Source organism: Sciurus carolinensis, chromosome 6 (genome assembly GCF_902686445.1).
Source record: "Sciurus carolinensis chromosome 6, mSciCar1.2, whole genome shotgun sequence".
Classification (NCBI taxonomy): Eukaryota; Metazoa; Chordata; class Mammalia; order Rodentia; family Sciuridae; genus Sciurus; species Sciurus carolinensis.
The window spans coordinates 35,550,631-35,563,426 of NC_062218.1; the positions used below are offsets into that span (position 1 = coordinate 35,550,631).

Below are 12,796 nucleotides of genomic sequence, written 5' to 3' on the forward strand. Positions count from 1 at the left end.
GGAGGCGAGAGGTGAGCTGATTGGACTAAAAGCAACCGCTCCTGAACACCGGTGGCCTGCCTGGAGGAGGAGCGTGGTGAGTCACCTGGTCTCGGAGCCACCGTTCCTGAACACCTGGGGGGCTACCCCAAGGAGGAGGAGGAGGAACAGGGCGGGTCACTTGGACTTGGAGTGACTGCCTAGGGCTACGGGTGGTTGGCGGGAGGAGGAGACCCGAAGTGAGTTGTTTGGACTCCTAGTGACTGCGTCGGAAACCGGGCGGCTGTCCGGAGGAGGAGGTGTGTGGCGGGTCTCTGTGTCTCGGAGCTATTGTACGGGGCTCCAGGTGGTGGCTCAGGGAAGGGGCTGCATAGCCAGGCGATTGGTGCAGAGCAGGGTCCCAGGAGCTAGGTGGCTTCTTGCTGGAAGAGCCGCACAGAGACACGCCTAGGGGCGGAGCGAAGTTTCCAGGGCTGCGGGCAGATTCTCTGGGAGAGGCAGCCTAAGGAGACTCGCCTGCGAAGGGTGAGACTCCCAGGCCCAGGACGTAGGTCCGGGCCCCTGGGATCGTTGCAGAAGAAGACAGCCCAGCCCAGGAGGTAGTTGTAGATTGAGGGGAACCTCTAGGAGGGCAACTGACTAGCGAGACGTCCCCACCGAGTGACTCTTCCCGGCCGGGGGAGGTTTTCCCACAGGGACGGTAAAGCCAGAGACATAGGCACAAACAGGCCTTGCCTCAGCCCACAGTCTACTTCCCCATTGGATGACCATTGGTCAACAAGTGGAGGCACCTCCGCCCACTAGCAGGGAATATACGCCACCTGAGGGTTACCACACCTAGAGAGGCAGCTTCTTCGTGGAGCTCTGCATTATCAACCTCCTCCAAGACTTCAGGCTACTGAAGGATAAGAGGGGATATACTAACAATCTTCAGGGACATTATAAGTTGATAGAGGAAATCTGCAATATCTTAATGACCCACTGATCCCTGAACAATATGAGAAAACAAGGGAAGAAAATGCCCCAAACAAATCTAGATGTTACATCAATAAAATCCAACGACAGCATGGCAGAAGAAATGACAGAAAGGGAGTTCAGAATGTACATAATTAAAATGATTAGGGAAGCAAACGATGAGATGAAAGAGCAAATGCAGGCATTGAACGATCGCACCAATCGACAGTTAACAGAGCAAATTCAGGAAGCAAAAGATCATTTCAATAAAGAGTTAGAGATATTGAAAAAAAACCAAACAGAAATTCTTGAAATGAAGGAAACAATAAACCAAATTAAGAACTCCATAGAAAGCATAACCAATAGGATAGAACAGCTGGAAGACAGAACTTCAGATATTGAAGACAAAATATTTAACCTCGAAAACAAAGTTGAACAAACAGAGAAGATGGTGAGAAATCATGAACAGAATCTCCAAGAACTATGGGATATCATGAAAAGGCCAAATTTGAGAATTATTGGGATTGAGGAAGGCTTAGAGAAACAAACCAAAGGAATGAACAATCTATTTGAAGAAATAATATCAGAAAATTTCCCAAATCTGAAGAATGAAATGGAAAATCAAGTCCAAGAGGCTTATAGGACTCCAAATGCACAAAACTACAACAGACCCACACCAAGGCACATTATTATGAAAATACCTAACATACAAAATAAAGACAGAATTTTAAAGGCTGTGAGAGAAAAGAACCAAATTACATTCAGGGGGAAGCCAATACGGATATCAGCAGATTTTTCAATCCAGACCCTAAAAGCTAGAAGGGCCTGGAACAACATTTTTCAAGCTCTGAAAGAAAATGGATGCCAACCAAGAATCTTATACCCAGCAAAACTTACCTTCAAATTTGACGATGAAATAAGATCATTCCACGATAAACAAAAGCTAAAAGAATTTACAAAAAGAAAGCCAGCATTACAGAACATTCTCAGCAAAATATTTCATGAGGAAGAGATAAAAAACAAAGAAGCAAATCAGCAAAGGGAGGAATTATCCTAAAGGAACTGTCAAATAAAGGAGGAACCAAGATGTGTCAAAAATTTTAAATATGAACCAAATGACTGGGAATACAAATCATATCTCAATAATAACCCTGAATGTTAATGGCCTGAATTCATCAATCAAAAGACATAGACTGGCAGATTGGATTAAAAAGAAAGATCCAACAATATGTTGCCTGCAAGAGACTCACCTCATAGAAAGAGATACCCATAGACTAAAGGTGAAAGGATGGGGAAAAACATACCATGCACATGGACTAAGCAAAAAAGCTGGAGTATCCATCCTCATTTCAGATAATGTGGACTTCAAGCCAATGTTAGTTAGAAGGGATAAAGAAGGACATTTCATACTGCTTAAGGGAACCATAAATCAGCAAGATATAACAATCATAAACATCTATGCCCCAAACAGTGGCTCATCCATGTATGTTAAACAAATCCTTCTCAATTTTAGAAACCAAATAGACCATAACACAATAATACTAGGTGATTTTAACACGCCTCTTTCACCACTGGACAGATCTTCCAAACAAAAATTGAACAAAGAAACCATAGATCTCAATAACACAATCAATAATTTAGACTTAACAGACATTTATAGAATATACCATCCAACCAAGAGCGAATACACTTTCTTCTCAGCAGCACATGGATCCTTCTCTAAAATAGACCATATATTATGCCACAAAGCTAATGTCAGCAAATACAAGAAGATAGAGACACTACCTTGTATTCTATCAGATCATAATGGATTGAAGTTACAAATTAATGAAAGAGTAAAAAACAGAAACTACTCCAACACCTGGAGATTAAACAATATGCTACTATATGATGAATGGATAACAGAAGATATTAGGAAGGAAATTAAAAAATTCTTAGAGGTAAACGAGAACAAAGAAACAACATATCAAAATCTCTGGGACACTATGAAAGCGGTACTTAGAGGAAGATTTATTTCATGGAGCGCATTTGATAAAAGAAGTAAAACTCAAAAAATAAATGACCTAACACTACAGCTCAAAGCCCTAGAAAAAGAAGAACAGACCAACACCAAAAGTAGTAGAAGACAGGAAATAGTTAAACTGAGAGCTGAAATCAACGAAATTGAAACGAAAGAAACAATACAAAAAATTGACAAAATAAATAGTTGGTTCTTCGACAAAATAAACAAAATTGATAAACCTTTAGCCACACTAACAAAGAGAAGACGAGAGAAAACCCAAATCACTAAAATTCGGAATGAACAAGGAAATATCACAACAGACACGACCGAAATACAAAACATAATTAGAAGCTATTTTGAAAACCTATACTCCAACAAAATAGAAAATTTCGAAGACATCAACAGGTTTCTAGAGACATATGAATTGCCTAAACTGAACGAGGAGGACATACACAATTTAAATAGACCAATTTCAAGTAATGAAATAGAAGAAGTCATCAAAAGCCTACCAACAAAGAAAAGTCCAGGACCAGATGGGTTCTCAGCTGAGTTCTACAAAACTTTTAAAGAAGAACTCATTCCAATACTTCTCAAAGTATTCCAGAAAATAGAAGAGGAGGGAACTCTCCCAAACTCATTCTATGAAGCCAATATTACCCTGATTCCTAAACCAGACAGAGACACATCGAGGAAAGAAAATTTCAGACCAATATCCCTAATGAACATCGACGCAAAAATTCTAAACAAAATTTTAGCAAATCGCATACAAAAACATATTAAAAAGATAGTGCACCATGATCAAGTGGGTTTCATCCCAGGGATGCAAGGTTGGTTCAACATCAGAAAATCAATAAATGTAATTCACCATATCAATAGACTTAAAGTCAAGAATCACATGATTATTTCGATAGATGCAGAAAAAGCATTTGATAAAATACAGCACCCCTTCATGCTCAAAACACTAGAAAAAATAGGGATAGTGGGAACATTCCTTAACATTGTAAAGGCCATCTACGCTAAACCCATTGCTAATATCATTCTAAATGGTGAAAAACTGAAAGCATTCCCTCTAAAAACTGGAACAAGGCAGGGATGCCCTCTTTCACCACTTCTATTCAATATCGTCCTTGAAACTCTAGCCAGAGCAATTAGACAGACCAAAGAAATTAAAGGGATACGAATAGGAAAAGAAGAACTCAAACTATCCCTATTTGCTGATGATATGATGGTATACTTAGAGGAACCAGGAAATTCCACCAGAAAACTTTTAGATCTCATAAGTGAATTCAGTAAAGTAGCGGGATATAAGATCAATGCACATAAATCGAAGGCATTTTTATATATAAGCGATGAATCTTCAGAAAGAGAAATTAGGAAAACTACCCCATTCACAATAGCTTCGAAAAAAATAAAGTATTTGGGAATCAATCTCACAAAAGAGGTGAAAGACCTCTACAATGAGAACTACAGAACACTAAAGAAAGAAATTCAAGAAAACCTTAGAAGATGGAAAGATCTCCCATGTTCTTGGATAGGAAGAATTAATATTGTCAAAATGGCCATACTACCAAAAGTGCTATACAGATTCAATGCAATTCCAATGAAAATCCCAATGATGTACCTTACAGAAATAGAGCAAGCAATTATGAAATTCATCTGGAAGAATAAAAAACCCAGAATAGCTAAAGCAATCCTTGGCAGAAAGAGTGAAGCAGGGGGTATCGCAATACCAGATCTTCAACTCTACTACAAAGCAATAGTAACAAAAACGGCATGGTATTGGTACCAAAATAGAAAGGTGGATCAATGGTACAGAATAGAGGACACGGACACAAACCCAAATAAATACAATTTTCTCATACTAGACAAAGGTTCCAACAATATGCAATGGAGAAAAGATAGCCTCTTCAACAAATGGTGCTGGGAGAATTGGAAATCCATATGCAACAGAATGAAACTAAACCCATATCTCTCACCATGCACGAAACTAAACTCAAAATGGATTAAGGATCTCGGAATCAGACGCGAGACAGTGCATCTTATAGAAGAAAAAGTAGGTCCAGAGCTTCAACATGTCGGCTTAGGACCAGACTTCCTCAACAGGACTCCCATAGCACAAGAAATAAAAGCAAGAATTAATAACTGGGATAGATTCAAACTAAAAAGCTTTCTCTCAGCAAAGGAAACTATCAGCAATGCAAAGAAAGAGCCTACAGAGTGGGAGAAAATCTTTGCCAATCATACTTCAGATAGAGCGCTAATCTCCAGAATCTATAAAGAACTCAAAAAACTCTACACCAAGAATGTAAATAATCCAATCGACAAATGGGCTAACGAAATGAATAGACACTTCACAGAAGAAGATATACAAGCAATCAACAAACATATGGAAAAATGTTCAACATCTCTAGTAATAAGAGAAATGCAAATCAAAACCACCCTAAGATTCCATCTCACCCCAATTAGAATGGCAATTATCAAGAATACAAGCAACAACAGGTGTTGGCGAGGATGTGGGGAGAAAGGTACACTCTTACATTGATGGTGGGGCTGCAAATTAGTGCAGCCACTCTGGAAAGCAGTGTGGAGATTCCTTAGAAAACTTGGAATGGAAACACCATTTGACCCAGCTATCCCACTCCTTGGCCTATACCCAAAGGACTTAAAATCAGCATATTACAGAGATACAGCCACATCAATGTTCATAACTGCTCAGTTCACAATAGCCAGATTGTGGAACCAACCTAGATGTCCTTCAATTGATGAATGGATAAAGAAAATGTGGTATATATATACAATGGAATATTACTCAGCCATAAAGAATGATAAAATTATGGCATTTGCAGGCAAATGGATGAAACTGGAGAATATCATGCTAAGTGAGATAAGCCAATCTCAAAAAACCAAAGGAAGAATGATATCGCTAATAAGTGGATGATGACACATAATGGGGGGTGGGAAGGGTTAGTGTTGGGGTTGGAGTTGGGTTTAGGGAGGGGGGCAGGAATGGAGGAAGGAAGGACTGTATAGATGGAGGGGAAGGGTGGGAGGGGAGGGGGCGAAGGGAAAAAATGGCAGAATGAATCAAACAACATTACCCTATGTAGATTTATGATTACACAAATGGTATGCCTTTACGCCATGTACAGACAGAGAAACAACATGTATCCCATTTGTTTACAATTTTATAATAAAAAAAAAAATAAAAAAAAAATAAAAGCTAAAAAAAAAAATAATAACATGACTGGATCTCTGAAGATTTATGTTGAGAAAAAGAAGGCAGACAGATAAGAGTCAAGCTGTATAATTCCTTTATGATTTTCAAGAACAAGAAAAAGGCATGGCATTGACTAGAAAGAAGAGGGAAATTTTTTGAGTATATAGAAATTTTCAAAATCTTCATTGGGTCTTCTTTATATAGTTGTATACATTTGTTAAAATCAAATGGCACACCTAGGATCTGTGTATTTTATGTAAATAATTGGTATTTATTTGGTGAAATAGACTTGCTATATATTTTCCTAGATATAATTACTGTATATAATTGTTTTATTACATATAACTTATTATCTCAAATTCTATTTTTGGACAATTTAAGGGCCATGGTAACAAACTTAAGTACTGAGGCAGCAACTTAACTGAGGGAATTTGGCAAATAATATAAACTCCATGAACTCAGATAATTTCCTTCCCTTTTTTCTTGTTAAATTTCATAAGGATTCCTGAAATCAGTGAGTAACTATACAATGCAGAAATTAGAATGCCTTGGCTCCAATAACAGATACACCCACCCGCTCCTGTCCTTCGGTCTCTTTTTTTGTATTCAGGGATGCTGGTCTCACTGGCAAAAATTAAATGTCTTACTCATGATTATCTTGTTGGCTAGTTTAAATTGTGATTGGAATCTCACTATAGCTATGCATTACTCTTTTGACTAAAATGCTTAAGGAAATTGGGTATTCTGTTGAATCAAAGTTTTGAAAGTTTTTCCTTTGTTTTACTAGTATAGTATATTGCAGTAATTGTTTTTGAAACTTTATTGTGGTATAAATTATTTCTATGTTGTTAGATCTAGTTTTCTAGTATTATGTTGAGAATTTCTTTTATCTGCTTTCAAGAGAGATATTGTTCTGCAATTTTCTTGGAACAGAAAATTGGCAGATGCTTCTGTTTGGCAGAGTGTTTTGAATTGGGACATGTTCCTGTCTCTTTAAAAAACATTTTTATAGTGAGTATAGTTCTACGTGATAGTGGGGTTCATTCTGGTGTAATCACATATGCATGGAATGTAATTTGTTTCATTTCAGTTCCCAGCGCCTCTTCTTTTCCCTCCCTTCTTCCTGCTTCCTATTCCCCATCCTCTACTCCACTGGTCTCCTATTTATGTGTTTTTAATTGGTGCTTTATAGATACACATAAAGGTGGAATTAACTGTTATATTCATATATGTACAGAGCATAATTTATTCAATTTCATTCTGCAGTTCCTCCCTTTTCCCACTGTTCCTCCCTCCCCCTTAATCCTCTTCCTCTACTCCTCTGATCTCTCTTCTATTTTAATGGGATTCCCCCCTTTTTTCCCCTTATTTTGGTCTAGCTTCCACATATGAGAGAAAAATATTTGGACCCTTGGCTTTTGGTGTCTGGATTGCTTCACTTCTCATGATATTCTCCAGTTCTATCAATTTATAAGCAAATGCCATAATTTCATTCTTTATGGCTGAATAAATCTGCATTTCAAATACATACCACATTTTCTTTATCCATTTATCTGTTGATGGGTACCTGGGCTGCTTCCATAACTTGTCTATTGTGAACTGAGCTTCTATAAACACCGATATGTCTATACCCTAGAGTATTCTGGTTTTAGTTATTTTGGGTAAATACTAAGGAGTGGGATAGCTGGGGTTCCCCCAAAAGCACTTAGTTGCAAGTCTTTTGGTTAATAATCTTCACATAGAAAGTAGAGCATAATGAAAATAATCATCTTCCTTTGATTATTCAAGATCTTACATTGTGTCCAGACAATTATTATAATTATACCTGTGGGAACCATAATCACACAAAAATGAAAATGTACTGGAATTTAATTTCTGTCAATCTTAAAATATAACCTGGAAGAGAGCTTCTTTAAAAGAAAGACAATGTATCTTTAATTTGCTTTACAGAAATGAATGGAATGGATGATTTAATTTGAAATAGGATTCCATTTGAAAAATGAACCTACATTACATGTAAAAATTTTTTGAACCTGGCACTTACAAATTTGAGAAGAATCTATTTTTTGGCATAGTTTCACTTCACAAGAGCATCATATTTCATTCAGAAGAAGTGAGGATACTCATGCAGGTTATGGTTTTTATTAGCCCAGCCTTGTGCATAGTGCATGGGGATACATGAGAACACAAGCAGATCTACTCATTTGATACTCCTGAGACTTTGAAAGGGGCCAATCAGCAAATGTAGGGATGAAAGAAAGAGGATACCTCTTGAGTGACATTTAGGAATATGTGACAGCAGTAATACAGTCCTAGTGGAACAAAACTGAGAATGGTTACAGGCTGTAGAAATTCGGGAGACTACCAAACAAAAGGAAGCAATATCCTAAGTCTCAAATACATCCTATAAGGCAGGGAGAGACAAAGGGAAAGGGAAAGACAAAGGGAAGTTTGAATATTGCAGGATTCATAGAGTCAGTATGCTTTAGCTAGCACATGCACATACATGCACACACCTTCTGAATCTGTGAGGATCAGGTTTCAAGACCCCCAGTTAATGCCTGAAATTTCTGATAATGCCAAACCCTATATTCTAACTTTAAGTGATTATTACGTCTTAACTAAGCACCTATCATACACTGTGACCATAACTTTGGCAATTTGAGGTCTGATGGCAAAATTAGCAAAAATTTCTTTTTTGTGCTTCATAATTTCATGGATAGAAGATTCATTCTTATTCCAGATCTTAGCAACCTCAGCATCCTATTTTAAAAATTTCTTTAAGTCAAGAACTTTTACCTTTTCACTTAAAGCAAGTATTTTATGGCTTCTCTTTGGCATATCTGAATTTCTACCTCCACTACTCTAGGGCTTTGGGGTACATTATTAAGGGTTTAACGAACACAAGCATTGCCACAGGTTGGTAGTTGATCTGATAACTGAGACTAATGGGTGGGTAGTGTATATAGTGTGAATACACTAGACAGAGGAAAGATTCATGTCCTGGGCAGGACAAAATGTAATGGCACAAGATTTCATCACTTTATTCAGAATGACATGTAATTATGCAATTCAAAACTTATAAATTGTTTATTTCTTTAATTTTTCATTTAATATTTTTGGACTGTGGTCGACTGAACCCAGGAAAGTGAAACTGTGGATGAGGGGAGATTACTGTATATATTGACCCTTGGAAACATACAGTCATTTAGATGTCACACAGGTTTTTCCTGTCTACTTGAACTGATTGGTGTTACTGAAATACCGGGTTGTTTTATTTTGTTCTGTTTTATCAATATGGACATGTTGACATGGTGAATTGAAAACAGCTATATTTGCACTGCTGTTTTTTTTTTTTAATCAGTTGTAAATTCTCTAGTCTTTTATGTTTAACATTAGGACTTTGAGAGAGAAGTGGTCACAGTGCATGGGAGTTAGCCTTATGGCAAATTCTAAAAAATCCATTATACATTAAAATAATATATTTAGTTTTGGGGACTCTTGGGATACTCTGAATAAAAATTATGAGGGAGGAAATAAAACAAGGTGAGTCTGTTTAGGATAAACTATTAGTTTTAATTAATTTTTATTGAGTGAGGGCCAAATATCATCATAAGTCAGGCAAACAATTATCCATCCAAATTCTCATTTTCATTCCCAGGGGGATTAGTGGGTGTTTTAAAAGGACTGTGTAATAGCATATCACCTTTGATGGAATAGTTTAAAAACAAAAGGCCTTGGAATCCCCCAATAAAGATGGATGTCAGCCATACCTGTGCTGGGAGCTTACCAGTCAGTGACTGGACAATGGGGACATTACAAAGGCCTGAGTAAATGGGTCTGAGCAGTAGGGACCTCTGGGTAGTATATGTTTACCAAACACTACAGACATGTGATAATGCAGGGTTTTTTTTTGTTTTTTGTTTTTTTTTTCCCATCAATGGCTACAGACTTATTGCTGGTAAATTGGAAACTAGTTGTACTTTGCTAACTTTTCTCAAATCATTCATTATATACTGGTAATCCATGGATAAATCAAAAGCCTTCTCAAGCTTGTGAATATATTTGGCCTATTCAAAACTCCTTTCTAATGATTTCATAACATGTACTGAATAAAGGAGACTTTTCTTGTTATTTGTTACAAAAGCCATCTTTCAATCTTCAAATAGTTGCACTTCAGTTCTAAATCTTGATTTTAACACATTTTTGTCCCATCATCCCAAATGTGGGATGGTCTGGGAACATCAATATGGCATATGATATATTGTAATTATTGTATAACCATAGTACAACTATAATTTAATTTAATAATATATATAGAAACCAGATTATGATTTCTACCCTATTTTAATCCAACTGTGCCAATTTCACTGATATAGTTACAAATTTGAAAACCTGGTTAATATTCTGGATGTAATCCTCTAGTCTGTATCACCCTCAGCCATTGTCATTAAGATTTTGTTTGATGTTCTTCTTTAAGTCAGTTTGTGACATGACCTTATTCATGTAGATATGATGTATATTTCCCTACCCAAAACCTACTCTCATTTCCCAGGATTGGAGCAGCATAGAGGGAAAACATGACACCAGAATTTCTGCTTGACATCCAGAGATGTTGGCAAAGCCGAAGACAAGAGGCAGGCGGTATAAAGAGGGGGGAAATTTAGTTCCAAGGTCTTGGGTTAATTTTCTAAGGAATTTGAAATTTGCTACCTTTTTATAAATACTTTAATTTTCAGTAGCTCCCACGGTACACAGAAATGATGTAGAGTTTATTCATCTGAAATATAATTTTGTTGTAATTTCACATTGATTATTTAGATAAGAGGTCAGTGAACAAGGGCTCATGTGCTAAAACTGACCTGTTTCTGTATAAAATTGTCATGGAACACAGCCATGCTCATTTGTTTATATACTGTCAAGGACAGCTTTGGTATTACAATGCCAGAGTAGAGTGGTAGCCAGATAGATCATATGGCCTTCGAAAGCTAAAATATTTATCATCTGGACCTTTACTGAAAAGTTTGCAGAAATCTGATGTAGAATATTCAAATGGTAAGCATTAAAGGGCTGTTAATTAACAAAAGAATACGTCAGATTAATAGTCCAGATTTGATTATAATACGAGACTTAAATATCAGATTTCATGCATGTGGAAAAGTGTTGGACTTGAAGGTCATGTTGCCATCATTTAAATCGTTTTTGTCTTGTCTTCTGGAATTTTTTTTGAGCCAATCTAGAAAATTTGCGACATCACTTTAAGTCATCCCCCAACATAATATCTCAATATGATTGTCTTAATGAACTATATTGAAAATACTTTAATATGTTACTACTTTTCAATTATCCTTATATATAATGGTGCTTATTAATAACCAATTTTTAAAAAGTGTGCCTTTACTTTTTTCTCCTCCTCCTCTCTGCAGGGACCTTATCACCACTACTTGAAAAAAAAAAATAGTCAGTTGTACTAGCTTTGATTTAGTCAAGTCATTTTTCATGGAGGCTGAACATTTTACAAAAGTACATTACCACTGTCACAGCGGAATTTATTCTTGCAGTCAGTCTCTTCAATTTGGCAGAGCTTAGATGGAATGCATGGTTGGAAGGTCACCAGGGGCTCGGTACATGGTTGTCCCTCAAATTGACTAGGGCGCAAGACAGATCTAACCTTAGTCTGAAAGGAAAGGAGAAAAATGTGAGTAACTCCAAAGCTGGGTGAAGGTCAAAATGCACCTAAGAAAACTGGACTTTCTAATCACAGTGGTGATGTTTCCTAAATTTTATTAACAATTCCTTCTGTTTCATTATTGGGCGTATTTAGGGAAACCACTACCTTCCTGGACCTCAGTTTCCCAACCTCTAAAATGTGGAAGTGGAGCAGAACAATTTCTAAGGCTTCCTCTAACTCTGAAATCATGTAGTTCTAAATTGCATCAACACAAAATGTATAACTGTTTACTGAGTGTCTCCTGAGTACATTAAATTCTTCCCAGCAATAACAATAGTCCCTCCATATCTCAAAGGCTGTGTTAAGTGATAAATGTGAAAGGATTTTGAGGTTCTTTTGCATAAGGAGGTCACCATGGAAACTAAGGTTGTCACAATCTCCACACTTTAAAAGGATTTTAAATGGTGAGTAGTAAAATGGAGAGTCAGGGAAGGATAGAAATATGACAAGACTTATAAGTATTCACTTTGACAAAGGAAAAGTTCAAGTTCAAACTGCAGCTACTTCACTAATTAGTGGTATATTCTTGGGCAAATTATTTAACCCCTAATGAGCTATAACTTACTCTTCTATAAAATGGGTAGAAAAATACCATGTGATGTAAAGTTTGAATAAAGTGGTACATGTAAGGGATCCAGAATAGTTTTTCTCAGAGAATGGGTGCTCCATACATGAGTTTCCTTTTCTTCTCTAAGGTGTGCATGGTCAGCACACATGATTCTAATTGGGTTCACATGGGTCAGTACCCTTACAGAAATGAGCATGACATGGGTAAATATTGCAGCTGGGAACAATAAACATACTGGGGGACTTTCCCATGGGGGGAGGTAATTTAGAGGCAGGGCAAAGAGTCAGGTTTTTGATTTATTCCTCTCACTTCTGGTTAGTTTGAAGGACTTGACTGGAGTCTGAT

At 37.1% G+C, this 12,796-nt stretch overlaps 1 protein-coding gene across 2 annotated transcripts in view; it reads right to left on the reverse strand.

Moving 5' to 3' along the window:
* The window catches only part of C6 (complement C6), an 81,763-nt gene that overhangs the window by 51,051 nt on the left and 17,916 nt on the right, over positions 1-12,796 (reverse strand). For both annotated transcript variants that reach the window (XM_047555973.1, XM_047555971.1), the window contains exon 4: positions 11,685-11,829. In XM_047555973.1, the coding sequence (XP_047411929.1) occupies positions 11,685-11,829 (145 nt within the window). The remainder of the gene's footprint in view (positions 1-11,684; positions 11,830-12,796) is intronic.